This window comes from Momordica charantia (assembly GCF_013281855.1).
Source record: "Momordica charantia cultivar OHB3-1 chromosome 6 unlocalized genomic scaffold, Mcharantia_2.0 BLBB01000006.1, whole genome shotgun sequence".
Taxonomy (NCBI): Eukaryota; Viridiplantae; Streptophyta; class Magnoliopsida; order Cucurbitales; family Cucurbitaceae; genus Momordica; species Momordica charantia.
The window spans coordinates 10,228,803-10,256,751 of record NW_028275164.1 but is presented as its reverse complement, the minus strand read 5'-3'; the positions used below and the strand labels follow the sequence as shown (position 1 = coordinate 10,256,751).

The following is a 27,949-nucleotide window of genomic DNA, read 5'->3' as shown; positions in this document are numbered from 1 at the left end:
AGTGGGAAGTTTATTAAGTAGTGGATGAGTGAATTGAAAGTTTAGAGAATTAATAGGTTAGTGGTTTAGTGGAGTTATGGTTTTGGTTTAGGGAGAATTTGAAGGTTGTGGCCTAAGTAGTAGGTTAGTGGCCTAAGTAGTGGATTAGTGGTCAGTTTTCTTGTTTCCATATAAATACTTTGTAACAATCTCAATTCAATGAATAGAAGTTCTTCTTTCGTACAATTTCTCTCGCTTCCACTTTGTTGTGCACCTTTGTTTTCGTTACATGGTATCAGATCAAGCCAAGTTCTTTATCTTGTGTTTGAGTTTCGTGCTCGGTGTTTGAGTCTAGTGCTGGTTAAGATGAACGGTGGAAGCAATGTTTGCGTAGATAAGCTTACTGGTGATAATTATAGCTATTGGAGGCTATGTATGGAAGCTTTTCTACAAGGGCAAGATTTGTGGGATATTATATTTGGTGAAGATAGTGTAATTCCAGATGATACTCCACAAAATGCTGAGGTACAAAGGAAGTGGAAGATCAAATGTGGCAAAGCTTTATTTGCTTTGCGAACTTCTATTGGCAAGGAGTATATCGAGCATGTTCGTGACGTAGATTCTCCAAAGGAAGTGTGGGATGCACTTGAAAGGTTGTTCACTCAAAAGAACACGACGAGGTTGCAGTATTTGGAGAATGAACTTGTTGGAAAAACTCAAGGTAATTTATCGGTTTCAGAATATTTTCTAAAAGTTAAAACTTTGTGTTATGAAATTTCAGAATTGGACAAGGAGGAATCCATTAGCGATCGTTTGCGTCGATATCTTATTCGTGGATTGCGAAAGGAGTTTAAGCCGTTTATTTCTTCGATACAAGGTTGGGTAAATCAACCTTCTATCATTGAGTTGGAAGATTTACTATCAAATCAAGAAGCCTTGGTGAAACAAATGTTTGGTGACAACAAGCGTTCTTCTCCCGAGGTAGAAGATATTATTTATACAAGAGACAAAGTTAAAGGAAGTTATGTTTCTGAATGTTCTTCATATGATAACAAGCATTCTAGAAATGAAAGGCAGTCCAAAAGTAATTTGAAAGGATGTTTTAGGTGAGGAAAGCCGGGACATATCAAGCGTGATTGACGGGTGAAAGTAGTATATAGTCGATGTGGGAAACCAGGTTATATTAAACAAAATTGTCGAGTAGAACTTAAAGAAGCAGAAGCAGATGTTCTACAGGAAATTAACAAGCCTGAACAACTCAATTGGGAACATTGTTTATCAATTGAAGTTATTGATCAACCCATTAATTGTTGTACTAATGCTTCTTAATAGTGAGGATTGGTCTGATGGTTCTGGTTGTTTTCATCATACTAATGAAGATGTATCTCTTCTTTATGATGTTTGTGGAAGAAGAGTCAATGCGACGACTAGTAATTCCTTACATGCAGATGAGGAAGGACATGCTAATATTGAAAGTCATGAATTGGGCGATGTTCTTCGTAAAGATGGATGTTATGGTCCAAATTTGAAGAAGAATGTTGTTTCGGTCTTTTAGGTTGTTGATGTTGGGAGTGTTTCTGGAAACAAGTTGAATTGTGGCAGGAATTCTGCTCATTCTTGTGCTAAAGATGGTACAAGCTTAAGTTGTTTAAATAATCTGAAGGTTAGTCTTATAGCTGGACTTATTGCTGGGTTAACATTTGGTTGTTTGGTCGGATTATTGTTTTTCTTCAAGAGTAACTATAAAAGCTACAAATACGGAGTCTTTGTAGATGTTGCAGGTGAAGTTGATCGAAAAGTTTCATTTGATCAGTTGAAAGGATTTGCATGGAGAGAAAGCCTTGAGAGAGATGCTTTCCAACATGAGAATTTGGGTGTTGTCTACCATCTTGGAGAACTTAAGCTTGGGAAACTTACTTTGGATTAGTATACTCAAATGTGTATGTCGGACACAACTCGAGGTTTATCGTATTGTTTTGAAATTTACAATCCAATTATTACTCATCAAGGTGTTGTGGTTGCTAGTGTATTGCTTGATGAAGATTTTGAAGCGTTTGTTCATGATTTTGGCCTAATGAAGTTGGTTGGTGTTAGCATGACTTATGTCACTCGAGTTTGGAAAATAATGGGCCATATTGAATTGAAGTATTTATTTACTGGAGAATCTTCAGGAAGGATTGATATTTTTTGTTACGACATGATTCATTTGGAACTTGTTACGTGTAAAATTGATTTTTTGTGCTTTGAGGAAGAAAATGATGTTCTACTCCTCGATCATGTCAAGAAACTGAAAGGGAGAAGCAACTCAATGCAACAATGATTGTTTTCATATGAGGGAGACAAAAGCGATTTCTACTCCTATGGAGGAAGATTGAAATAATCATAAGTGCACAATGTTGTTGTTGTAACTGCATGTTTGCACCAAGGGGGAGTGTTAAGAATTAGTGTAAACATGTATTAGTTTCATTGTTAGTGGTTCCACAATTTTAGGAGTTATGCTCGGTAATTCATTTCATAGTGGGAAGTTTATTAAGTAGTGTACGAGTGAATTGAAAGTTTAGATAATTAATAGGTTAGTGGCTTAATGGAGTTATGGTGTTGGTTTAGAGAGAATTTGAAGGTTGTGGCCTAAGTAGTGGTTTAGTGGCCTAAGTAGTGGATTAGTGGTCGGTTTTCTTGTTTCCATATAAATACTTTGTAACAATCTCAATTTAATGAATAGAAATTCTTCCTTCGTACGATTTCTCTCGCTTCCACTTTGTTGTTCACCTTCGTTTTCGTTACGTATGTGACTAGACACGCCTGAGTCAACTATCCACAAAATGGAATCAGTATGGACAGATGAAAAAAATGTCGAAAAACAAGTACCTGCAACATGTGTTACCGCAGGTGTTGTGGTGTCCAATTTCATGGCATAAAGACGAGATTGGAGCATAGTAACAGTATTTTGATTTGCCATGGTGATAAGACTTGATTTAATGCTAAAAAGTGTAGGTTTGCATGCTTAAGTAACTTATATTTGGGATAAAAAATGTATGTTCATGCATATAATTTAGGGAAAATGTGCATAATTTGTGATTAGGGACTTTGGAATTCAGTTATAGGTAAATGAAGGCTAATTTGTGTAAATATGCTTATTTTGTAAGGAAAAGTGAAGATTTATGATCACAATGTGTCAACACATCGCATGCCCAGAATTTCCAGCTTACTTGAGGAATGCACCAACCAAATTGTTTTGAAAGTTCCAGCTTCGCAATGCACCAATCACATTCGATGCATAGATTGTCAAAACGGGAATAACAACTTTTGACCAAATTATTGGTCCAAGATTCAGTCTTACTCCTAAAATCTCTACAAAGAGTGGTTGCCAACTTCCCTTCAATTTCTCAAATACTTGTTACTTCCATGGCCTATAAAAGGAGCATCCAAGCATCACTTCTAGACATCTCATATTTCATGCTTTTGTTTTCCTTTCTACTTTAGTTTTGTAGTTTTTATTTAAGTTTTGTTTTCAATTATTTTTTTACAATTACTCTTGTTTATTTTATTGCAATTCCATTTGTTCCATTTTGAACTTTTTTTTCCAATTCTAATTAAAATGCTTTCTTTTGTTATCTTCTCTTGTGTTTTAATTTCTTTCAATTCCATGAGTAGGTAAATTGTTTCTTCAACCCTCCTACGAATGTTTTAGTTCTTATCACTATAAATTACATCTATTAGTGAGCACGGCGTATTACGCTCTCTTTGCTTATCTTGATTGATACAATTTATCTAGTTGATTTTTCTTGTTGGCCACTTGTTTAAATCGCACTAGTTTGAATTTAATTCTGAGAAGGTTAGAGTCAAACGGATCTCATCAAGGTAAAACGGGAAGTTACTTAGAAATAAGAACTAAAACAAGATCCTAGACATAGGCTCTCTTACCCGTTAAACGTAAGTTGACACTTGATTCATTTAGGATTCTAGAGTTGCATAGACATATGTAAACACTACCCTAAGCTTCTAAACAAACCAAAAGCGGTATGGAATAGGAGTTGAACCAGTTTGCATAAATTGAGTGTAATTACGGGCACGTTTGGTAGGTGTAATTCATCATTTTAGAACTAAACAGTATAGGGGTTGGCCTTTTAAATTCTATTATTTTCGTGTGTTTTTCGTGTTCCCAACAATTTCACCAATTTTTATTCCCAAACTCGATTGCTCATTCAAGCAGTTTACAAAATCAATTTTAAAAGAAAACTAGTCCCTGTGGAAACGAACTTGGAATATTTCCAGATTATTACTTGTGACAGTGTGCACTTGCACTTATCCTCTAGCTATTAAGCAGAGGCACAACACATGGAGAACAATTACTCGAAGATTGGGAGAGAATTATTTTCACAAAATGATTGTGAAGAATGACAAAAGAAGAAAATCACATCAAGCAAAAAATAAAAATAAAATTTTTTTGCTCTGATACCATATCACATAAACTAGAAGCGAAATGAGAGAGAAATTCCTATCGTAGAATGTTCATTAAAACTCTCTAACATGTACAGGATAATTATAGTTTATATATAGTACAAACAAGATTTGGTTTGTTATAACCACAAAACCACCAAACTAATAAAATAACAAACTAGAACGATCTCCAATAGTATATTCTCTTCAACTTTTCAACTTGGCACGTACATTTTATAAATTGACAAACAATCATGCATGATAGTGCTAGTGCAACTAAATTTTAGGTAACAATCTCGAGTTAAAAATGAAAATTAGTTACTTCAATAATTTAATTAATTAATTTTATAGGTTTTCTTTATTAATTCATGAGATTAGTTTATAGATCATTTACTTCAGAAAAAGTTTTTTAAAGGGTTTTTACATATATACTAGTACTCATAAATATTTATAAAGTATATCGAGCTTGTTATAGGGAACAAAAGCAAATATTAGACTGGGGAAGAAGCGCACGGGCCAAGTAAGTGCCGAAAAACGTCGACCCGTGCCAACCCGAGTCGACCTCAGCCGACCAAGCACCTCGGCGCCGAGTAGTTCTCGGCCCCACGGCCGAGAACTGTAACGACCCACCCGACCCTTTCATAGTACCTCTCGTTTCGTAGTTACGCCCGTAACGGGTTTGAAGATTGAGATTTATGAGGATCCATTTGGGACTGCTATAAGAGGGGGATGTAGGGAACCCTAGAGGTATGCTCGGAACACCCGATATCTTAGACTCTACTTCTTCGATTCTGATTTAGGCATTGGAGCCCGTGTGGCAAAAGCCACATCAGTTCAAGTGTTACTTTGTTTTGCATGTTACATTGATCCCTTGATTCTAGAAGATTGGTGAAAATTTGATAAGATCCTAGGAGGCCAACTTTCTACATCAACAATTGGCACTGTCTGTGGGGACGACACAGTCCAAGTAAATTTAACCAAGGTGAAACCCAGATCTGTCGAGCACCCAGATCTGCAGAGCGAAACCTAGATCTGCCGAGCCGAAACCCAAATCTGCCAAGGCGAAAACCAGATCTGCCGAGGCGAAACCTAGATCTGCTAAGGCAAAACTCAGATTAGAAAAGGGTAGAATGGAGCAGGTCGACGCAAGCCCAGGTGAAGGCTGGCAACACTTTGAAAAGAAGATCCAGACCGAAGCTATTGACCACTCGAGAAAAGGAAGTCTGAGCCCAGGTCATCAACTTAATCTGACCGACCACTCGGGTGAGGCAAGTCCGAACCCTGGTCATCGACTTAATCCAACCACCCCCGACAGGGGAGAACCGGCTGAGGAGGTAGAATCTATTCCTCTGACAGCCGAGGATCGACGAGTCAACATTGGAACTAGATTAGAGGATGAGGAAAGGGAAAGTCTTATAAACTTCCTCAAAAGCAACACCAACGTGTTTGCGTGGTCACATGAGGACATGCTAGGAATCAATCGAAGAGTTATGGTACACCGACTCAACCTCGACGAGAGCTATAAGCCCGTGAAACAGAAGCAACGTGCGTTCAACCAAGAAAAGAATGGGATTGTAGCTGAATAGGTGGAAGAGCTACTGAAAGCAGGCTTGATTCGAGAATTACATTATTCCCAGTGGATATCCAACGTAGTGCTAGTAAAAAAGTCAAACAGTAAATGGATAATGTGCATCGACTTCGCAGACCTGAATAAGACCTATCCAAAGGATTCCTTCCCCTTACCGTGAATAGATCAACTGGTTGATGCCATTGCGGGACATGAAAGATTGAGTTTCATGGACGCCTACTCCGGATATAATCAAATCAAGATGCATTTACCTGATCAGGAGAAAACCTCTTTTGTCACGAGCCAAGGTTTGTATTACTACACGGTGATGTCTTTCGGATTGAAGAATGCAGGTGCGACCTATCAACGCATGGTAAATCAGATGTTAGCAGCTTTAATCAGCAAAAATATGGAAGTCTACGTGGACGATATGCTGGTAAAGAGTCGAAAAAACAAGCGACACAAGGAGGATTTGGCAGATGCATTTGACGTTTTGAGAACGTACAAGATGAAACTGAATTCTACTAAGTGCATATTAGGGGTGACCTCCAGCAAGTTCCTAGGATTTTTAGTGCACCAAAGGGAATCAAAGCAAACCGGGATAAGATCAAAGCTGTTTTGAAGATGGATCCACCCAGGAATCTAAAGCAACTACAGGGACTCAATGGAAGGATAGCGGCACTCAATAGATTTGTTAGCCGCTCAACTGACAAGTGCTTGTCATTCTTCAAAATCATAAGGAAGAAAGGGCATTTTAATAGACAGAAGAGTGTGAAGCTGCCTTTAAATAGCTAAAGCAATATCTAGGGACAGCCCCACTTCTCGTGAAGTCGGTCGCAGGTGATGAACTCTACATGTACTTACTACAGTGAGTTCCGCGTTGATAAAAGAAGAAGATGGACAACAAGCTCCAATTTACTACACAAGTAAAGGAATAGTAGATGCAGAGCTTAGATACCCACAAATTGAGAAGTTGGCATTAGCCCTGGTTACTTCGGTTTGGAGACTACGTCCGTATTTCCAAGCCCACAAGATAACTGTCCTCACCAATTTTCCCTTACGACAAATTTTGCAAAGGCTAGACAGTTCAGGGCAACTGATGAAATGGGTCGTGGAGCTTAGTGAGTACGACATTCACTATAAGCCAAGAACTGCCATTAAAGGATGATAGCACACTTTGTGAGTTACAATTCATGAGATTTATATTGAAATTATTTGTTAGTTTTCGTTTGTTCATGACAAATTTAAGCACATAATATATATTTTGCAGGAATAAAGCATCAGGAGGAAACGAGACATATTTGGATTAAAATGAGAGAAAAATCGGAATCAAAGTGACCAAAATGGAATAACAACAAGATTTGAAGCTAAAAACCCGAGGAGATAGCACCACGGCGCTCCGAAGTTTAAATTTTGCGTTTGTGAATAGTGTAGCGCCATGGCCCTGTATATAGCGCCACAATGCTGCCGCGATAACTTTTTATAAAAATAGGGTTGTGCAGCCGTCGAGAAGGGGTAGTTTGGGAGAGGTTTTTTGGCAGTTTGCCTTTTTGGCCAATTTGGAGGGCAAGGAGACCATTGGAGAACTTAGAAAAGTGATTTTCAAGGCTCGGGATCGTGGAGGTCGCTTCGGGGACGGACGATTGACACGCCGAACATAGTTTCTTCTCTTTTCTCTTGATTTTTCTAGTTTTGTTATAGACTTCTCATTGTGATTTTATTGTTTTCCATTGAATATGAGAAGCTAAACCTCTCATCTTAGGGATTCATGTAGCCATTGAACTTTATGCATTGATTGTTTAGTTTTCTTGATTGAATGTTTATGAATGTTCTATTTATACTTCTCTATGCTTAATGCCTAGAATCTACTGGCCGTAGATTAATTGATTTTAGACTTGAAATCTTACGCTCAGGAGAGGTGGTTTAGAGTTAGAACTAGGATGCATAACTAAAGGGGTTTTAAGATCGGGAGATTTAGAAGTCCTTTAAAGGTCGTTAAAAGACTTGTTCAATAAAGCATTTACTTTTTATAGAAAGTAGATAAAGATATTGGTTTCATAATTCGTAAGGAGAATTAGCTAGCGCTCGGGAGAGGCAGTTGAGATTTGAGAGTTCTTGACCTATAGAATTAATAATTTGTTCAATCTTGAGAAATTAAGTAGTTGGTTCGTAGATTCAATAGGTGAAATCAATTCCCTAGAACCTTTCTCCCTATTGTTTTTATTTTTGTTATTGCATGTTTATTTCCTTTGATTATATTCTCCAATTTGATTTTGATTTTCTAAATAAAATTGAGCAATTGTATCTGAGGTACTTGAGTGATCTAGAAACCCAATCCAAAGGACGATATCAGTATTTGACTTACCACTTTATTAAAGTTTGACTCATACACTTGCGGTAAGCAATTTCTGCTACAAAGGACATGTTGTGGCAGACTTCATAGCAGAATTGACACCAGTGGAGCCTCAGGTATGTAACATCAACCCACAGCTAGTTAAGGAAAAGCAACCCTGGACGTTCTACGTAGATGGATCATCAAATTTTTGAGGATGTGGAGCAGGACTTCTATTAGTCTCTCCAAATAAGGAGAGATTCAAATACGCACTGCGATTCAGTTTCTATGCATCCAACAACGAAGCCGAGTACAAGGCTCTGCTAGCAAGATTAAAGGCAGCTAGACACATTGGGGTCAAGAACATACTGATATTCAGTGATTCGCAGCTAATTGTAAGTCAAGTAAAAGAGGAATTCCAGGCTAGAGAACCACGGATGACGAAATACCTTTCCGGGTAAAAGACCAGCTCAGCCATTTCTCAAAATATGAGATTCGACAAATTTCTCTTACTCAGAACGTCAACACGGATGCATTAGCTCGACTAGCTGCAGCTTATGAAACCGACCTAGGAAGAATTGTGCCGGTCAAACTTTTGCCCCAGCCGAGCATAGAAGCTCAGGAAGTAATGGATATCGACAAACAATGGTAGCCGAAGAAAATTGGATGAGCACCTTGGTCAAGTATTTGAAAGACGGGATCTTACCTACTAAGAAGATAGAGGCCCAACAACTACAACGACGAGCGGCCAGATATGTGTTTTAAGACGAAAGTCTGTATAAAAGAGGTTACTCACTGCCACTCTTAAAATGTTTAACGCCCGACGAAGCTGACTATGTCATGAGAGAAATACATAAGGGCGTTTGTCGGAATCATTCTGAAGCACGATCCCTAAGTCACAAAATAGTACGACAAGGATATTATTGGCCGACCATGATAAACGACACGATGCAATCTACCAAACAATGCGACAAATGCCAGCGGTTCACAATGATAGCTAGGAAACCGTCATAACCTTTAACAAGCATAATGAGTCATCGGCCCTTTGCTCAATGGGGAATAGACCTTATAGGTCCTCTCCCGTTAGGAAAGGACCAGACCAAATTTGCAGTAGTGGCAATCGACTATTTCACCAAATAGGCTAAAGCAAAAGCTCTAGCTACTATTACAGAGAAAAAGGTCACCGACTTTATATGGAAAAATATCATTTGCCGCTTTGGAATACCCTACACCATTATCAGTGATAATGGGAAGCAGTTCGACAATACTGCCTTTCGAGAGTTTTGCAGGGAGTTGGGCATTAAGCATATATGTTCTTCACCAGCGCACCCACAAGTCAATGGGCAGGTTGAAGCAGTTAACAAAATCATCAAAATGACTCTAAAAACCAGGTTAGAGAAACTCAAAGGATTATGGACAGAAGAACTTCCCAACGCGTTATGGGCCTACAGAACTACACCTTGTACATTGACGGAAGAAACGTCGTTCTCGCTATCATTTGGTTTTGAGGCAGTGGTGCCAGTAGAGATTGGGCTTCCTTCCCAAAGGATAGAGCAGTTCAGTCTACTAAACAACAATGAGTCCGTACAACTCAACCTTGACCTATTAGAAGAACATCGATAAGCAGCGCCACTACGAACGACTGAATATAAGAATCGAATAGCCCGATACTACAACTCGAAGGTTAAGAAGCGTGACTTTATATAAGGTGATCTTGTCTAAGAAAGATCATGCCTAATACCAAAAAATCAACTAGTGGGGCATTCGGGCAAACGTGTGAGGACCCCTACAAAGTCACTAAGGTGGTTCGAACAGGCATGTATGCCTTGGAAGACCAACAAGGGAAGGCCTTACTACACCCATGGCACACCCAACACCTCAAGAAATACTACCACTAGTTCGACGCATGTATTTTAGGCATTTTATGTTTTGGACCTCCGACATCTTGGACAAACTAAAGTTATTTTATTCTAATTGGTTCTCCGACAGGACGATTTTTCTACTAATAGAAGTCTTCGACATTTGACACAATACTTGAGTTTTTTATATTCATTCTGAAATAAATTTCTCAAGTAGGGGTCACTATATGTGAGTATCTACGACCAGTCAAGAAACTCAAAATTTGGACAGACTTAGATGCAAGTCAAAAAGGCTCAGCATGGTCAAAACTAAAGTAGGGGAATACAAGAAATAAAACTATTTGGCATAAAAGCCAAACAAGTTAGAAATCCGAAAATATCAACGCTGGTTCGGCTAAAGTTAGATCCCAAGGCTAAAGAGGAACGGTTAAAACCGGATGAAGGTAAAACCAATCTCAGGAAACTTGATTGTGATCAACAAAAATTGGAAAAACTTCCGGTTCATGAAATAATATCGACGAGTTCGAGGTATAAAACAAGTAGCAAAAACCAAGCATCAAAAAATCCAAAACTGGATACAAAGAAGATTTTGGTAGAAGCTCTATGGATTAGAAACCTTGGTGTAGTTAACCACTAGTACGAGGCTATGAATGATCTCATGATAGCAGCAAACGACAAATACTTTCAAAACAAAAGTCTTGACACAGTAATTCGTCTTCTGTTTTGAGAGTGGAGGCCATTGTTATAGGGAACAAAAGCAAAGATTAGACCAGGGAAGAAGCGCACGGGCTAAGTAAGCGCCAAAAAACGTTGACCCAGGCCAACCTGGGTCGACCACAGTTGACCAAGCGCCTCGGCGCCGACCCCCCCCCCCCCCCCCCCCCCCCCCCCCCACCCGGCCAAGAATTGTAATGGCCCACCCGACCGTTTCACAGTACCTCCCGTTTCGCAGTTATGCCCGTAACAGGTCTAAAGATTGAGATTTACAATGATTCATATGGGACTGTTATAAGAGGGAGATGGAGGGAACCCTAGAGGTATGCTTGGAACACCTGATATCTTAGACTTTACTTCTTCGATTCTGATTTAGGCATCAGAGCCCATGTGGCAAAAGCCACATCGGTCCAAGTGTTACTCTGATTTGCAGGTTACATCGATTAAACTTTACTATTTTTGAATAATTAAATTATATAAATCATGAGCATTTCAACGTATAAATAACTCATATACACTATAAATAGTAACATTTAAGATGTTTAAAAAACTCATATACTCTATAAAGAGTAGCATTTCAAATGTGTAAATAACTCATACTCTATAAATAGTAACATTTCACTCGTATAATTAAGTAATTCATAAACTATATAAATTAATTACATATGGATTAGTTACGTAATTGGAATATTATTATCTATGGAATAAATGTATTATTTACACAATTGAAATGCTGCTATTTGTAAAGTATATGAATTATTTATACATTTGAAATGGTACTCTTTATAGAGTATGTACTCTTTTTTCTTTTTTTTTCTTTTTTTTTTAACTATAGAGTATGTAAACTATTTGTTCAATCAAAATGTTGCTGATTTTTTTTAGTTTCATTATCCAAAAATGAGAGGATTTGTCCACTTGAGCATAGTTCATAGGCACTATCTTCAATCAAAATGTTAAAAATTAAACAGTGACATAGTATATTTTAGTTATTTTATAAAGTATATGGATATTATTTATTTTTTCTTGAGAAGCGAAGAAAATCAACAACAAACATAAAAGAACAATCGGCAGCAATCATACTAGAAATCTTCCTAGGACCATCTTCAAGCCAAACCATGGAAGAACCACGAACTACCGCCAAAGGGGCCAATTGTGGATGATTTATATAGTTCAAAACCACATATATATATATATATATAATTGAATTATAATTCATATAATCTATAACAATTGAAAATTGTATATATCTATAAATTAAAAAGATATATTCGCATTACAATTTAGAAAATTTCAATATTTATAACTGTGAGTATGGGAAGGTGAAACCAAAGCAATTAAATTGTAGAAAAAATGAATAATTAGAAAATAGAAAGAAAAAAAATATGGGAGTATAGACGTGTAGTAAAAAAGAGAGAGAGAAATGGTGGGACTCACCAAATTTGAGATGATGTGGCCACATTCTGAGGAGAGATCCAGAGAAAAAGATATATGATTTTAGGACTCACTTGAAGGAAGAGAAGAGAGATAGAATAAATAAAGGAGTTGAATAGTCAATTGAAAAAGTTTGGAGGATATATTTACTATTCAAATATGAGAAGGGCATCCACCTTTTTACATTTTTACCCTTCATTTTTTCTTTATGTATTTTCTTTCATCCATTTTTTTAATTTTTCCTCAAAAAATTCTTTATTTTTTATTTTTAAATTTATAATTAAGATAATTAATGTATTCATCATTTAATAAACAATTTTATGTTATTAACTATATCCATATATTAGATTTACACGTAAAATAAATTACAATTAAATTATATAATATTTCCATTCATTTTTAATATTTTGAAGGAATTACATTATTAATAAACAACATTCTTTCTACTACCAACATACCTATCATATTTTTACTTTTAGAAAAGTATAATGTCATGATAGGATAAATAAATTTCATCCAAGATAGCATAAATGATATGATTGTCTTTTTAGAAAACTATTAAAGTTGAAAATGAAATTTATATTAAATTAATATGAATTAATTCGTTCTACAAATTAACATATAAAAAAATTAAAATATTAAATTAATTCAAATAAATCTATTATATTAAATGAATTTATTAATTATATAAATATTTGTAAGGACATTTTTGAAACATTCTACAAATTAAACATTTTCCAAAAATAAATCCTCCAAAACAAATGTGCTATCCAAATGTTACCAAACATCCTTATAAATTTTCCTACAAAACAAACATGATTATCTGAAGATGCTGGACATCTAAAATTTCAGGCATCTACAAATGCCAGGCATCTACGTTCTCAAAAAAAACAAACGGCCCCTAAATATTTAAAGGGAGGGAAGCAAGTAGTTGGTCAAAATTTATTTTAAAGTTCGTGTTGATTGAGGTGATAAAATTAGTTGAAGATCGCAAGGCGTTTCAAATAAGAAAACTCAACTGGGACGTGTCTAAATTCATGACATCCATAAACAGCTACTTAGGAAAAAAGTGTTTGGAGCATAAGTTCGACATATGCGAAGGATTTAGAAAGCTCGAGTTATACACGAGGCTTGAACAGTGAACTATTGTTCAAATCCATCTGTTCCCCAATTTAACCCGTGTTTGGCAACACCTACCCCAAACACGAGTTAAACGCACCCTAAACCTAACTCGCCCCAAACGCCCCCTCAAACGTAGTAAACAACTACTTTCAAAAATAATATTCATGGATTATTCCCTCCATAACCAAAAATGGAAACTAGTTTAAAAAATAATACAAAATATAACCCAGTTCCTACTACCACCTCATAAGAGTAAATTACAAATTACAATGAACAATAATGAACAGGGGCCCTACAACAAGATGAATAAGAGGGAAGAAGAAGAAAAAAAGAATAAGAAAGTGAAAAGTGATGAACATTTTAAAACATGTGTTGATAAATTCATCTTCTATTCATTTTTGCTCAATAAATTAGCAATCTGAAGAATGATTTTGGGTATTGAAAAACTCAAGAAGAAATCTTTCATGTCAAAGCCCAAGAAAATGAGACCAAAATCATGAACTGAAATGAAGAGATCTTCAGCTTTGAACTTGCACCAGGAAACTGACCTGAAGGCCCCATTGCTGTGGGAGGAGAAAATCCACCTCCACTGCTTGAATTGGAACTGTTTCAAACATTTCAAAATACTTTCACAAGTCGGTTATCGATATATAAACAAAACAGAAGATTATTTAACGCCCCGTGTGAGGACAACGTCGTTTTTGGTTTTCTATTCTAAAAACTGTGTATGCTTTCTCACCATTTCTTTGGAGTGTTTTTCACCTTTTGAATTCTTAGTCAAATTAAAAAAAAAAAAAAAAAGTTGTTAAGAACATATGTATTCTGGGTTTCAAAATTCGCTTTGATTTTGGAAACGATTTTAAAGAATAAGCTTAATTCTCCACCATAAAAACCCAAAAGCAAAATAATTATCAAATAGGGTCTAAATTATCGAGACAGTTACAATCTTCCACTTACCTTCCTGAGTATATGCAAGACCCATGACCTGCAAAAGATGGGGAAATCAAATGAGATAAATTTGATCTAAAGGGAAAAAGTTCCTGTTAAAGTTTAATTCCGAACAAACCCGACAGTCGATCTCTGATGGGGTTGTTCAAGCAGCCATTACAAACAAAATTGAGCAGAAGTTTATTTCTTAAATAAGAAAACTAGTCCCCTAGCAAGGTATAAAAACAGAATTGTAGATGAAACTCGTATACGATATATACTAGCAGACATACCCACAAATACAGGCTGTATAAATCAAATTAAGCAAAGATATCAGATTCTTAATACCAAAAAATAGGACAAGCACAAAACTAGAAAATAAATCAAGAGAAACAGAAGAGAGCTTATGTTTATAAGAAGCACCTTGGAAGATCAAGCCCGTTCTCCCTTAATTGTTGGTTGGATTGATCGTTGTTTTTCTCATACAGTTAAGGATATCAAAAAAAAAACTTCTTGTGGTCATTGCTCGAGGGTAAAGGCTGAAGTACTTTTTGTAGTTGGTTGGACAGAAGCCATAGAACATTTTTGGTAAATTCCAAATCCAAGCCCAGAACTTCTAAAGTTGGTCTATTAAATCCTTGAACTGTAAAAAGTGCGGGCTTTGTAAATGCTCGGCAGAAACGATTGACCACCTCTTTCTTCATTGTTTTTTTGCTACTTCGGCTTGGGCGTTTGTTCGTACGGAGTTTGGTATTTCGTTATTCCTTCCTAGGAGGATTGACGATCTGTTTCTTGAGAATTTTGGGGAGACTGGCTTAAAGGCAAAGTTTATGTTATGTGGAGTTGTGCTGGGAGGGCAGTCCTATGGTTGATCTGGAAGGAAAGGAATAGTAGGCTTTTTGAAGACAAGAAGTCCCTTGAGGAGATTTTTTGTAGCAATGTACAGCATTTTGCTTTGCAGTGGTCCATAAATCACAAGAAATTCTTTTGTAATTATAGTCTGCACATGATAGTTAGAAATTGGAAGGCCGCCATTGTCTAGTTTTGTGGGGTAGGGTATCATCGACCCTCCGCCCTTAGGTTGTCTCCCTTTTTGATAGATCAATAAATACTTTGTTTCAAATATATATATAAACCTATAGAAAGTGTTAAGTCTCTAAACTTTTAAAGTCGTGACTAATAGATCCTTCAACTTTAAAAATTGTCTAATAAATCCTTAAACTTTCAATTCTGAGTCCAGTAAGTTTATTCCCGATCAAACTTCTTATTTCTTTTTTTAATTCACGAACCTATTTTACACAAAAGTGGATTTTGTGTCCAATAAGTCTCTTCTCTTTTGTGTCCAATAAGTCTCTTCTCTTTTGTGTCTAATAAGTCTATATCCATGAATTTTAGAAGCAACTTCATTAGTGGAATGAAATTTACAGAAAAGGGAAGGGGAAAAAAAAGTCACCCAAATGAATGGAAATTGCAAAAGGGAGCTCCAACTCTAACTAGTATAAAGGAAGTAAGGCTGTAACTCCAGAAAGAATTGTTAAGTATAAACCAAGTTACAGCCAAAAAAATAATTTGGTCCAGAGAGTTTTTGCTTCATCAAGGAAAATTCTCCTTTTTCTTCCCCACGGAAATGATTCCTAAGTTCAAAACTGGGTTAGCAATAGGAGTTTGCATGAGCATCCTTTTGCAGGACATTAAACAATAAATAGAAAAGTTCTAAACTACAATACATAGTTATTTTGGTAGATATTTGATATAAAAGGCTCGTAAATAACTGATAAAGTAGAACAATCTCATCTGCTTATTGAATCTAAGGAACAAGGAGAAAAACAGTAAGAAGAACTTACTGGGATCGATCGTCGTAATCATAGCGGTACCGTCAAAGTCGCATGTTCCACCAGCACTATGCATTTTCTGATAATAATCATTAAATGCATAAGAAGCATGGTTAGTAAGGTTATTCGGAAGATAGCATGGCCTCCCCGGCTGAATGGCAACACAGTTTGCTCCTCCTTGTCCACACGCCCAATTCAGGCCATCTTGCAATTTATCTTCATCGGCACCGTCTTTTGCCACACAATAAACTGCAGAAGAATTTGCTGTGGCACGGCCGGAAGTCACACCCAAAGGATAAACAGCAGAGCCATTGGGGAAAAGTATACCCCAGTTCTTTTCCGAGACCGGGCCAGGCTTCTTATCTTCGTTAAACAACTCATACAGATACGTGTTGATTGGTATAGTTGGCTGACTGGGTGGACCTGAATCGTTGGTGACTCTCCTGATCAGATTGTTACAGTAGGTGCCAGCATTTTGAATTGTTGCATCAGGTTCATTTCCTCCACCAAACCATGGCCAACCAGTCTCAGTAACCACAACGGGAATCCCGGAAAAATTGAAAGCATCGATTGAGTAATAGGTTGCATCAACCATAGCATCAAACATACTATTATAGTGGAAAAGAGTGTTCGGATCAACAATCTGCTTAATTGCAGGAAGTGATCGAAAAAGTGCATAATCAAGCGGAAAAATTCCATTCCCACTAGTGTAACCGTAATAAGGATAGGCATTCAACATGTAGTAGGACTTCGTGTTATTTAAAAACTGAAGGAGCTGATAGATTGTAGAGTTCCACGAAGCATTAAAGGTAGCGGTGGACGGGGGAAAAGCTCGGGGTATTATGTCCATTGATTGGGGAGTGGAAACTTTGATCATAGAGTTTAGGTTGGCAGCAACTAAGGCTTTATGTATGGAATACATGGCCGGAACTAAGACTGGGCCAACATGAGGAATTGCTGTAAGGACCTCACTGCCAACAGCAATGGCTGTAATATTCGTTGCTGGCAAGTAAGCAGCAACATTTTTGTTAACCCAAGCTGCAGCCACTGCTGGAGATTCACCAATCCTGAGAACTTCCTCATTTGTGACGCCAACAATTACTTCGATGCTACTGTTTGCTAGGGCCTTTAGCAATTGAGCATCAGCATTATAAAGGCGGAGATGAGTAATTTGATGGGATTTAAGAATTGCAACTGTATCTGAAGCTGATGGAAGCTTGGAGACATCGGTCCCGAGATTAACCCCCACAAATGCACCTATTATTGTCAAAAACACAACTTAGTAACCCTTTTTCATTAGGAAAAGAATCAAAAGTAACTAATGGAGGTTGGTTGCATAACGCCATTGAAGAGGCCATTTGATTAACATCTATGAAGCCCTTGCTTTGCTGCTTATTCTCACAACCACCAATCAAGATCATAAAAGTAAAGTCCATGACTGTTCAAAAATACTCCACAAAGCCCCAAGCGTGTTTGAAATCTTATAAATATTCCAAGCAAACCGGATTTAGAATGAGAACTACGAAGGGTTTAAATGAACTCGAAGTTAGACAACTAAGATACCTAATGCATTGATACACATGCCAAAGAGAAGCAAGATCACAGTCCCATGACAACTCTCCCGCATTGTAGAAGCAATCGAAACTTCAAGTTTTCAGCTTGGTGGTAAGAATTTGGCTGCCCTCTACTTCCTCTGCGTCTCGAGACTCTCGAGAATCAAACTCTCAAAACTCAAACAAGCGAGAACATGCAATCTGCAATCAATTCATATAAAAGGGAAAACAAAAGTAAAAACCAACTAGAGAAACATGTAAAAGTGATTGAATGCATGAAGAAAAAAGGACTAGAAGACATAATTCACTCAAAGATAAGGTATTAACTTTGCAAAATAGCGAATCACTACCTCACTTCAGCTAGGAATTAGCAAACATCTTATCCATTTTTTGTTCCATGGGTTCAGCAGAAATTTTAAATTATAAAGGAGGGAAATGGAAATGCACAAAAAATGTTAAGAGTTTGAGGAGAAAAAAGAATTTCCCCACTCAAAAGCATTACAAAACAAGCTTCTTTCTGCAGATCCTCTGACAGGAGACAACAAATGTAATAAAGCCATAAATATCCAGACCAAGTATTAACAAACACGCTGTAGCTTAGCTTACAAATGAGACTCTCTCTCTCAATCCCCATCTCAGAGAAAAATTGAAGAATTTCAAACTTACTGTAGCTTAACTTCCACAGAGTTTCGAAAAGAGAAACCCCTTTTTCTTCTTTCTATGACTGCAAACTAAGAACAGCTATTGGAAAGCCAAACTTGAGAAATCTTGAACACCAAAAAAAAACAGTCATAAAACACGAAATAACAGAGAACCCAGCTGGGAAAACGAAAAACATGAAGTGGGCAAATACCCGATCTGAAAAATACAGCAGAACAAAGCGATTCCAACAGTCTTCAGTCAGCTTCAGAACAGAAACAAAACCCTAAAGAGAGAGCAAAGAACTAAAATGTACACAGATTAATGGAAGTTCCTTAGAAGTGCAGAGAGATTCGCAACAGTAACAGCCTCAGCAGCAAGAGGCAAAAAACCAAACTCCCCCAGACTCCAGAGAGGGAGAGAAATCAATATTTTAGAAAATAAAAATTAACAATCCCAAAAAACCATACCCCACCATTTCCCAACGTATACATTTTGTACTAAACAGGACTCAGCTCGTGAAATTGCAGCTAGAATGGAAAAGAATATCGACTGAAGGTGTAAAAACAAAAAAGATGTCTTAGCAAATTTCGAACTTTATTGTCTGCCTTTTTTTCTTTCCCTCTTTTTGGCCAGCAAAGGGGCATGGATTCTCGTGCAGAGGAGTCGTGATCGTCGCCGTCCATTTTGTTTTGATGGGTTTTTGTTTTTCATTCATTTCGTTTGAAATTTGAGGGAGAGAAGAGTGGAAGAGTGGGGACTGGGCTGTTGGTTTTTCTTCAATTTTAACCCAAAAGTCATTTGGGACGAAGATTCGAATAGCGAAAGGTCATGGGCTCGTGGTCATGGCGCCGTGTGGGAGTAATGTTATTAAATGGAAGCTGATTCTGAGTGGAACAGACATTGATGTCGATGAGACTACTCTGGAGTTCTTTTTTCTCGCTTCATTTGCAAGAGATTTTTCCAAATCCTACTTTCTTCGGTTTACGCTTTAAATTTTAAGGTATGAATTTTTTAGATGATTCTTTAATGTGGTTGAATTCTGATACTTCTTAAATAATGTTACACCATTGTAGTGTTGAAAATTTCCCTCTCGGATAACTATTGGATTTAGAAGGCATCTAGAAGGCTCGTGAAGCTGATCTTCATGCATTGCAGCTAGAGGTCGATTCTTTGATCCTTTGAAAATTTCTAGTTTGTGATGAACAATAAATGTTTATCCATGACCTCGAAGACAAATATAGGCATGTCGCGTTAAAGGCTTTCTCTACATTTCACACATTTGTAACTTCGTTGCCTATAAATTAGCCAGTCACACTCGAAGAAACAATGTTGCCTATAAATTAGCCAGTCACACTCGAAGAAACAGATGTGTCCCAAATTTGGTTAAGGGACCATCTAGGTGATTGGTGTTGTAACCAAACATATGCTATTTTCTTTTCCTTTTCTTTACTTTGATTTTGGATTTAAAAAGTTACTAATATTTATTATAAATAACTCGTTTGTAATAATTAATGTTGAAAGACGTATGCCAATTATCAATGAATTGGGTTTGTGTTGGTAGTTTAAGTTGGTACAAGGAAAGAATTTTTAAATGGAATATCCAAAAAGATTAAATAGGATATTATAAGGAGATAAAAAAATTGCAAATTTTGATAAAATAGTATTTACATGGAAACTCAGTTGCTTATTATTATATAATTATTTTAAAAATGATAATGGTTCTCGAAGGAGGGCCCAGGAATAGAATCCAAGAAATATTCATGGACGAGAAGGTGGACCCCACTTCACACATGAGAAAAGTTGCACGTGCCCCCACATGCTTCGCTGTAACCAATTACCGCCTTCGGTGAGAAATATTTATTTTCATATTTTTGTTTCATCGAAAAATATATATATCATATATATTGAAATGAACTCAAAAATAACGACTGTGAATTTGACACGGGCTTATTTGAATATTCTTAAATATTTGATTAAATTTTAGAAATAAGATACAAATTTGAAATCATTATTTACTAAAGTTAGTACTATTTTTCAATATGAATTATTCTTAGAAAAAACCCACATTTTAATATTTTTCATTCAGATATAACATTATAATTTTGTGTTTAGATAAAATAAATGTTGTACCTCAGAAAGATATCTCTTTACTAAAAGTGACTCCAAATATTCCATAATCAAAAATATAATTCAACAAAATCGCATTACTCCAAATATCAATGTAAAAGATAGAAACTTATTTGTGATGTATTGCAGTGTTAAAATGAAAAATTTTCTACCTAAATTGGCTAAGAAATCTATACCTTGAATCCCCACCTTCAACTGTGAAACAATATTCCAAAAAGAAAACATTATTTAAGAGCAATGCATCATCACATCATGAAAGAAAGCAAAAAAAGTACTCAACAATTAATTTGATAAGCCATAAAATCCTAAGAACATCAAACAGACACTACTCAACAATACAAAGGGAGAGAAGCCTAAAGCGGGGCAATAGTACATTGTAGTTGTTTCTTTCCAAGTTTCTAGCGGGTTGGTTACTGACTAGGGCTCCTATCTCCATTTGGATCACTTCTGTACTCTTCTTCATGCCTCGGACTTCGTCGTGGACTTCTGCTCCGGCTGACACTTCTGCTCCGACTTCGGCCTCTCGCTGGACTCTGACTTCGGCTACCGCCCCTCGCTGGACTCTGGCTTCTACTTCTTGAACCATTGAGACGTGGAGACTGGGAGTATGACCTACCTCGGCTAGGCTGCCGAGGGTATGACCTCTCTCGACTGTCCCGTCTGTCACGGGGGGACACCGACCTGCATCCAACATATAGAAAGACTTGTAGCTCAAAAAACAGTTCACCTAGGGAATCAAAGACATCAAGTACTAAGTCTAGAATTACGGATCAAATAGTCAATAGATTGAAAGAATACCTAGAGCATGCCCTTTGTTTTGGTGGTGGGGAAGTGTAATCATAACTACGGGACCTAGACCTTGCATGGCGTGGAGCTGGTGAACGAGAATACCTTGCATGGCGTGGAGCCGGGGAACGAGAGTAACGAGGCGAACGAGAATATCGTGGAGGAGACCTTCTTCGATCATGAAATCGTCCACTGTTTGTGCGACTGAAATATTAATTTCGTTTAAGAGATGCAATACTAAATTTGAGTTTGGGATGTCTCTTAAAAGGGTAAAAAGTTCTTTTAGACCATCAAAAGCAAGTTTCATAGTGTTTGACTGGACAATAAAATTAAGTGATTATGAAATTTTTAAAAATACTAAAAAAACACCTACGCTGGAAGAAACATGTTTTTAGATTAAAAAAAAAAAAAAAACAAGGGTGAAGTTTTGAACTACTGACCTTTAGAAAGGTAAATAATATCAAGGTTGGTAAATAATACTTAAGCAGTTGAGAGAAATACTTAATTAGTACTTCTAGAAGTACTTTCACTTAAAAAGCACTTTTTTCAAAAACCATCCCAAACTCCTATATGCATCATGCTCGAAAATGCATGCAAAGGCAAATGCATTACATTAACTGACAGTTGATTATAAAAACCATGTCTACTAAGAATAGCAAAAATAATAGGCAGCAACTTTATACCTTCCTCTCTCCCTTGCCCTCATATCAGATGGTTTCTTCCTGTTTTCCTCAGCAAATACCACAGTCAACTCCCTACCAAGAAGAACACAGCCATCCATCTGGTGTTTAGCATCAGCAGCATCGGCAGGATCTACATATTGAACAAAACCGAAACCACGTGGTTCTCTGCAAAATTGTTGTACCAAGAAAAGGAAAAGGAAAAAAGTTATTAAAAAAAGGTAAATGTAAAGTCACTAAGAATCAGGTCAGGTACTTAGCCTGCCATAAACCTTCTCTAATAAAACTGCCCATCATATCCCTTGCAATATGGAAGGTCTGTGATAATAAAGCAAGCACTTGGCTGCTGACCTTGCATGTGTCAGATTTAAGATGACTTGAAATTCTTCAAGACTTGGAACATCTTCTATGTATTAGAATCCAACTTCCTTCCAATCTTCACTACCATTAACATCATCTTCAATAGAACTCTAATTACTTGATGTCTTCTTCAAAACATTAGTTTCACTGTTAAATCTTCAAACATTCAATAAACAAACCTAATATGGGATAAGGAGAAAAAAGGACCAGAAAGAAAATGCCTCCCCACCATAATATGCATAATATGAAAGATGAACACTAAGTACGACCTGCTTCACAAAATTCATAAATAACTTATCCCAAGGATTGTGCTAGAAACACAAAAGAAGCAAGGAAATTATTGAAATCACAATTTTCCTGAAACCACTATTTGTAAACAAATTTGCAAATGCAACATAGAAAAACACAGTATATCAAACATTTATCAGAAACTAAAAACATAGGGTAAGGTTTAAACAGTTACTTCAAAAACCGTATGCGCAAACAATAAAATTGCATCTTGCTAATAAAAAAACTAACACTAGCACCAAAGAATCCGCAAATCCAACATACAGCTCAGACATGCTCACCCAGTATAATAATCCTTCGGAAGGTATATGTCCTTAATAGCACCAAACTGTCCAAATTGTCTACGAAGATCCTCGGGCCTGTATCAAAAGAAATAAATAAGTGGTAGACCAGGTTTCATCACCTTCTTACTGAGAATTGATTAATAAACACTTGGAATATAATTGATCAGCAGGCTAGGAAATATAACAATATGCAGTAAATGTGTTTCCTAAAAAAAAACAGTATGCAGTAAAGAAAAATACCAGTAGAGTAGATACAGAAATTTATTCCTAATTGCAAATCACACAGAGACAAAGCAACTTGCAAATCAGAACAGAACATATCACTGTATTAAATTCTTTAATATTCAGACACCAACAACTCCTACCATTTCATGGATGCAGGTCAGAATTGATGCCCTGCAAGGGAGGTGAAAAATGAAAGAAAGTCTACTGAATTTCTATAATTCGAATTTTATCTTAGGAAATAAGCCAACCCAATGTGGTGGAATATACACACTGTATTGGGGGCCAGAAAAGTGTTTTTCAGAGGGCGAGAGGCATGCTTAGGCGTAACAACTTTCCACGGCTAACACTGCTAAGTATGGGGGAAAAAACTATTTTGCAAAGTGCGGAACAGAAAAATTCAAATAAAATAGCCTTAGGGAGGGTGCGTTCCTTGCCTCAAAAGTGAAGTGAGCGGCCTTGAGGGCACATTGTAGGCTACAAAGAAATAGACTACACATTCTCTTTCAGAACCCTTTGAAATAGGAATATTCATCACTGTTCTAATTTCTCAACACTTTAGAGAGAAATCCTTTTTTAACTCCCTTAGCTCTTTGGACAATGCGATTCATTATTCCCCCCTTCTGTACATGATTGTTTTCTCTAATACACAGATCTATCTCCTATCAAACTAAAATGAAATGATCCATATTCCTCTTCCAGACTTTCTAGAGGAAGAAAATTGATCCTACTAAGCAGAAAGAAAATCGAGGGCAAAAAGAAACAAAAACGAAAGCATAACTATATACCAACAAACTCGACAAAAACAAACCTGCAGTCATGGCGAAGATTACGAACTAGAAGGCTAGTGGGAAGGTCCCTGTCCCTTCCACGTCCACCATAGCGCCCCCTAGGGCTAGGGCTCCGTCCCCTTCTCCCATAACCCCTTGGCGGCGATGGAGTATAACTCCTACCCCTCATAATTTGTACAGTAACAAATGTCCAAGAATCTCGCTGTAGCTGTGCACAAGTAAACAAGAGTTAACCATATGACAAGTTCTCAAGGCAGCTGAATTAGACGAAGTACACGGCCACCATAACAAAAACCTCGACTCGATCAACCGAACATGGCATGGCGTACAGAATTACAAGTTAAATTTGGGGAAATTACCTGAAAATGTTGAAGCGGGAACAGATCAGAACAAGAAGCGCAGTAATTATACAAATATGCTTGACCGAGATTTGAAAGTGGTGTGCGAATGTGAATCCAATCGGCGGCAGAAGAAGAAGAAGAAGAAGAAGAAGAAATTAGGGCTCAAAGATGAAATTCGATGGAGAAACAGACGGCGGTGCTTCAGATTTGCAAGTTTAGGGCATCAGTATTTCGCTGTAGATAAATAATATTATGAAATAAAAGGGCGCGGAATGTAACGACGTCGTTTAAGCTGCAGTTTTTTTCTTTCTTTTTTTTTCTCTTTTACGTAGAACTGCCCAAGATTCGAATTTATAATCTCGTTACTTAAAAATAAGTGTCAATTATGGTTGAGCTAAACTCATGAACCTATCAATATTTTTTTCTAAATTTTTGTTTCACTCTAATCTAAAGTTATTTTGAGTTGTTTGTTTAAATCTTGAATTAGATGGGTATTTAAGGCCTCGTTTGGTTAGAAATTCGGATTGTGTTTTTTTGTTTTCAGATTTATAGAATTAAATGGATTCAGCGAATAGGCGTTTGTCATAATTTTTTAAATTCGTTTTTTAAAACTATTTACGAATTATGTGATCCAAATAGTAGAAATTCTAAAAATGACTTTTTTATGTTTCTAGTGTTTTCAAATTCAGAATTTGAAATTTTTAAAATGCAAAATTACATAATAAGATAAAAACTTTGATAAAATATATTACTTCATACTACAAACTCATTTTATGCTCATTAAAACATGTAAAATATAATATATTCTAAATTATATAACCTTGTAAAATAATAATTACACAAATTCATAAAAAAATGTTAATAAATTAATTAATATAAGTTTAGATTAAACTAAAATTTAGTTTGTAACTATTTATAGTTTACAAGTATATTGCTAAACAAAAACAATTTTTTAAATTGATATATTCAATTATCAAATTTTCTACCAAGCACGTATCTGAAAACACTGAAAACAAAAATACAACTCTGGTTTTCATTGAATCCATTGTTCTCAAATTTCTGTTTTTCGATTACCAACCAAACGCACCCTAATTATTTGTTTGACAGTCTAAAAATATAAATCTAAAAATAAGGGGTTCCATAAAAACCAAAATTTTATTCTTTGTTTTCGATATTTTCAGATATGTGTTTGGTAGCATATTTGAAATTGAATCTTAATTTAAAATGTTAAGGTATGCTTAGTAATATATTTGTAAACTAGTGGTAGCTACCTATAGACATTTAGTTCGATCCTGATTAAAAACGAAAAGTTCAGTCTAAAATAATATTAATTAATTTATTAACATTTTTGTTATAAATTTTGTGTAATTATTATTTTACAATATTATATAATTTATAATATATCGTATTTTACATGTTTTAATTTTAACAAAAATGAAATGAGTTTATAACTTGAAATAATATGTTTATCAAAATTTTCCTATTTTATTTTTTTAATATAATTCTCCATTTTAAAGTTTCAAATTCAAAATCTAAAAAATACTGAAAACATAAAAATGATTCAAAATTTTTACTGTTTAGATCACAGAATTTGAAAACATATTTCAAAACATAAATCTATCAAACGCATGTTGATAGTGCACTATATGAGGGTCATTTCATAAGATATATTTTGTAGGAATAAATAATTGATAGGAAACAGGGCATAAATGGATCAAATTGAGATAAAAATCATAGCCTAAGCGAGTAAGGAAGACATTACAATACTTATTGGAGCTCAAATATCTAAGAGAAGCATTAGGCACCCAAAAACAAGGCACAGCACTTACAGCAAATAAAGAGCAAAGATGAAACTTTTGCCCAAGAGGCTGGCGCCTAGGCACGAACCACAACGCTGCTGTGCTCCAAACTTTTTTTTCCATCAACTTTTATATGTGCAGCGCTGTGATGTTATTGCAACTATTTCCCTTTTCAAATTAGGTTTTTCAGCTGTCATTTGGGACTGTTTAGATGCTTTTGGTTGACATGAAATAACTCAAGAATAGAGGGAGAATGAGCATTATGGAGCTTAGAGAAGGGATTTTCAAGGCTCGGGATCGTGAAGATTGAGTCATGGATGACCAATTAACACAATGAATTTGATTTATTTCTTTTCCCTTGACTTTTGTAGTTGGTTATATAACTTTCTCTGAGACTTTGTTGTTTTACATTGAATACACATAGCTAAGTTCCTTTGTCTTAGGTATTAATTTAGCCATTGAACTTTATGGATTGATTGTTTAATTCTCTTGATTGACTAATTATGAATGTTCTATTTATGTATCTTTATGCTTAATGTCTTTAATCTACTCACTATAGATTGATTGATATTAGACTTGAAAGTGTACGTTCAGGAGAGGTGGTTTAGAAGTCATTTAGAGGTCATTAAAAGACTTATTCAATAAAGTCTTTACTTATTATAGAAACTAGATAGGAATATTGGTTTTTTAATTAGTAAGGAGAATTAGCTTGCAGAGTCAGTTAAGATTTGAGAGTTCTTAGTCTATAGAATTAATAGTTCATTCATTGTTGGGTAAATAATTAATTGGTTCATAGACTACATAGGGGAAATCAATTCCTTAGGACCTTTCTTCCTTTTGATTCTATCTTTATTATTGCATCTTTATTTGCTTTGATTCTATTCTCCCATTTAACTTTGATGATCCTCTAAATAAAATTGAGCGATTGTGTATATGTGGTACTTGAGTAAGCTAGAAATCCAATCCAAAGGACGATATAATAAGGAGTACATGAACAATACACAAAATCAGAGTAAAAACTTCAACGACGACTCCAATTAGGGGGTTAACAAACAACAACATTGGACAAGGTACGTCTTATGCATTCACAGCAACTCAGAATAACAATCATTTTTTGGCCAATCCAGAAACAGTAGTAGACCCAAATTGGTATGTGGATAGTGGTGTTTCAAGTCACATCACCGAAGACTACAACAGTATGGTTCAACCTACTAAACATAGATGTATGGAGAGAGTTACAGTAGGTAATTGCGATAAATTAAAAAATCTCATGTTGGTAAATCATGTTTAGTTTTTGACGATATGTCTTGATCATGCTTGAAAATGTGCTTTGCGTACCTAACATAGCTAAAAATCTAGTTAGTGTGTCCAAACTCACTAAAAACAATAACATATACCTTGAATTTCATGCTAATTCTTGTCTTGCAAAGGATATACGTTCGGGCAAGGTGGTACTTATAGGAGATCTTAGAGATGAGCTTTATCGCCTCAATACAGTTGGAGCAGCCATTAGGAGTACTTCGAGTCCAGTTGACTGTGGCCTGGAGTCGGCTGCTAATAAAACTATTTGTTCTTTGTCTCTTCCCAAATTATCTAATAGTATAAATGTTGTGGTAGCCAAGGACACTTGTCATTGTCGACTTGGACATCCGTCTTCTCAAGTTTGTAGAAATTTAGTTAAACATTGTAATCTGCCAATGAAAGTTCATGATAATGTCAACTTTTGTGAAACATGCAAATATGGTAAATCTCATGTCCTGTCTTTCCCTCTGTTTAGTTCACAAGCTAATGCTTCATTTATGTTCGTGCATGCTGGTATATGGGAACTTGCACCTGTTATGTCATTTGATCGGTATACATAATATGTTCACTT

At 36.0% G+C, this 27,949-nt stretch overlaps 3 protein-coding genes, 1 long non-coding RNA gene and 1 pseudogene across 8 annotated transcripts; 3 read left to right on the top strand and 2 right to left on the bottom strand.

Moving 5' to 3' along the window:
• Window positions 1–414: 414 nt before the first annotated feature.
• LOC148210669 (uncharacterized) lies at window positions 415–1,126 on the top strand (annotated as a pseudogene).
• A 5,188-nt stretch (window positions 1,127–6,314) lies between these two features.
• On the top strand, window positions 6,315–9,941 carry LOC148210668 (uncharacterized). The gene is made up of 5 exons (XM_088124802.1): window positions 6,315–6,487; window positions 8,421–8,455; window positions 8,547–8,713; window positions 8,836–8,943; window positions 9,459–9,941. Exons 1-5 carry the CDS (start codon window positions 6,315–6,317, stop codon window positions 9,939–9,941), a joined length of 966 nt encoding a protein of 321 aa, XP_087980928.1.
• A 3,650-nt stretch (window positions 9,942–13,591) lies between these two features.
• On the bottom strand, window positions 13,592–19,132 carry LOC111020775 (glucan endo-1,3-beta-glucosidase 4). Of its 4 annotated transcripts, XM_022297543.2 has the most exons (6): window positions 18,610–18,982; window positions 18,423–18,523; window positions 17,767–17,957; window positions 16,216–17,460; window positions 14,402–14,429; window positions 13,592–14,048 (listed from the first exon to the last, which is right to left on the bottom strand). In XM_022297543.2, exons 3-6 carry the CDS (start codon window positions 17,828–17,830, stop codon window positions 13,907–13,909), a joined length of 1,479 nt encoding a protein of 492 aa, XP_022153235.1. In that variant the 5' UTR covers window positions 17,831–17,957; window positions 18,423–18,523; window positions 18,610–18,982; the 3' UTR covers window positions 13,592–13,906. The 4 variants fall into 4 exon arrangements, with proteins under 4 accessions (XP_022153235.1, XP_022153240.1, XP_022153237.1 ...); XM_022297548.2 differs by lacking the exons at window positions 18,423–18,523; window positions 18,610–18,982 and adding an exon at window positions 18,992–19,132; XM_022297545.2 differs by lacking the exon at window positions 18,423–18,523 and having other exon boundaries at window positions 18,866–18,989.
• A 129-nt stretch (window positions 19,133–19,261) lies between these two features.
• LOC148210667 (uncharacterized) lies at window positions 19,262–19,850 on the top strand. Its single transcript, XR_015791724.1, has 2 exons — window positions 19,262–19,398; window positions 19,472–19,850. It is a non-coding gene; the product is annotated as an uncharacterized LOC148210667 (long non-coding RNA).
• A 933-nt stretch (window positions 19,851–20,783) lies between these two features.
• Window positions 20,784–24,512, bottom strand: SCL33 (SC35-like splicing factor 33). 2 transcript variants are annotated; one of them, XM_022297571.2, is made up of 6 exons: window positions 24,296–24,512; window positions 23,957–24,144; window positions 22,921–22,998; window positions 21,995–22,159; window positions 21,324–21,515; window positions 20,784–21,206 (listed from the first exon to the last, which is right to left on the bottom strand). In XM_022297571.2, the coding sequence occupies exons 2-6, from the start codon at window positions 24,103–24,105 to the stop codon at window positions 20,936–20,938; spliced, it is 855 nt and encodes a 284-aa protein (XP_022153263.1). In that variant the 5' UTR covers window positions 24,106–24,144; window positions 24,296–24,512; the 3' UTR covers window positions 20,784–20,935. The 2 variants fall into 2 exon arrangements, with proteins under 2 accessions (XP_022153263.1, XP_022153264.1); XM_022297572.2 differs by having other exon boundaries at window positions 21,324–21,503; window positions 24,296–24,511.
• Between the last annotated feature and the right edge of the window lie 3,437 nt (window positions 24,513–27,949).

Excerpts from the sequence above, each read along its gene's own strand:
- LOC111020775 (XM_022297548.2), bottom strand. The coding sequence starts at position 17,830 with ATGCGGGAGAGTTGTCATGGGACTGTGATCTTGCTTCTCTTTGGCATG. Across the intron at positions 17,461-17,766 it reads CATGTGTATCAATGCATTAG|GTGCATTTGTGGGGGTTAAT; the intron begins GTATCTTAGTTG and ends TGACAATAATAG. Across the intron at positions 14,049-14,401 it reads TCTTGCATATACTCAGGAAG|TTCCAATTCAAGCAGTGGAG; the intron begins GTAAGTGGAAGA and ends TGTTTGAAACAG.
- LOC148210668 (XM_088124802.1), top strand. The coding sequence starts at position 6,315 with ATGTCTTTCGGATTGAAGAATGCAGGTGCGACCTATCAACGCATGGTA. Across the intron at positions 8,456-8,546 it reads TGACACCAGTGGAGCCTCAG|GACTTCTATTAGTCTCTCCA; the intron begins GTATGTAACATC and ends GATGTGGAGCAG. Across the intron at positions 8,944-9,458 it reads CGAGCATAGAAGCTCAGGAA|GCTAAAGCAAAAGCTCTAGC; the intron begins GTAATGGATATC and ends TTCACCAAATAG.
- SCL33 (XM_022297571.2), bottom strand. The coding sequence starts at position 24,105 with ATGAGGGGTAGGAGTTATACTCCATCGCCGCCAAGGGGTTATGGGAGA. Across the intron at positions 21,516-21,994 it reads AGGGCAAGGGAGAGAGGAAG|TCGCACAAACAGTGGACGAT; the intron begins GTATAAAGTTGC and ends TTAATATTTCAG. Across the intron at positions 21,207-21,323 it reads AAACAAAGGGCATGCTCTAG|GTCGGTGTCCCCCCGTGACA; the intron begins GTATTCTTTCAA and ends TGTTGGATGCAG.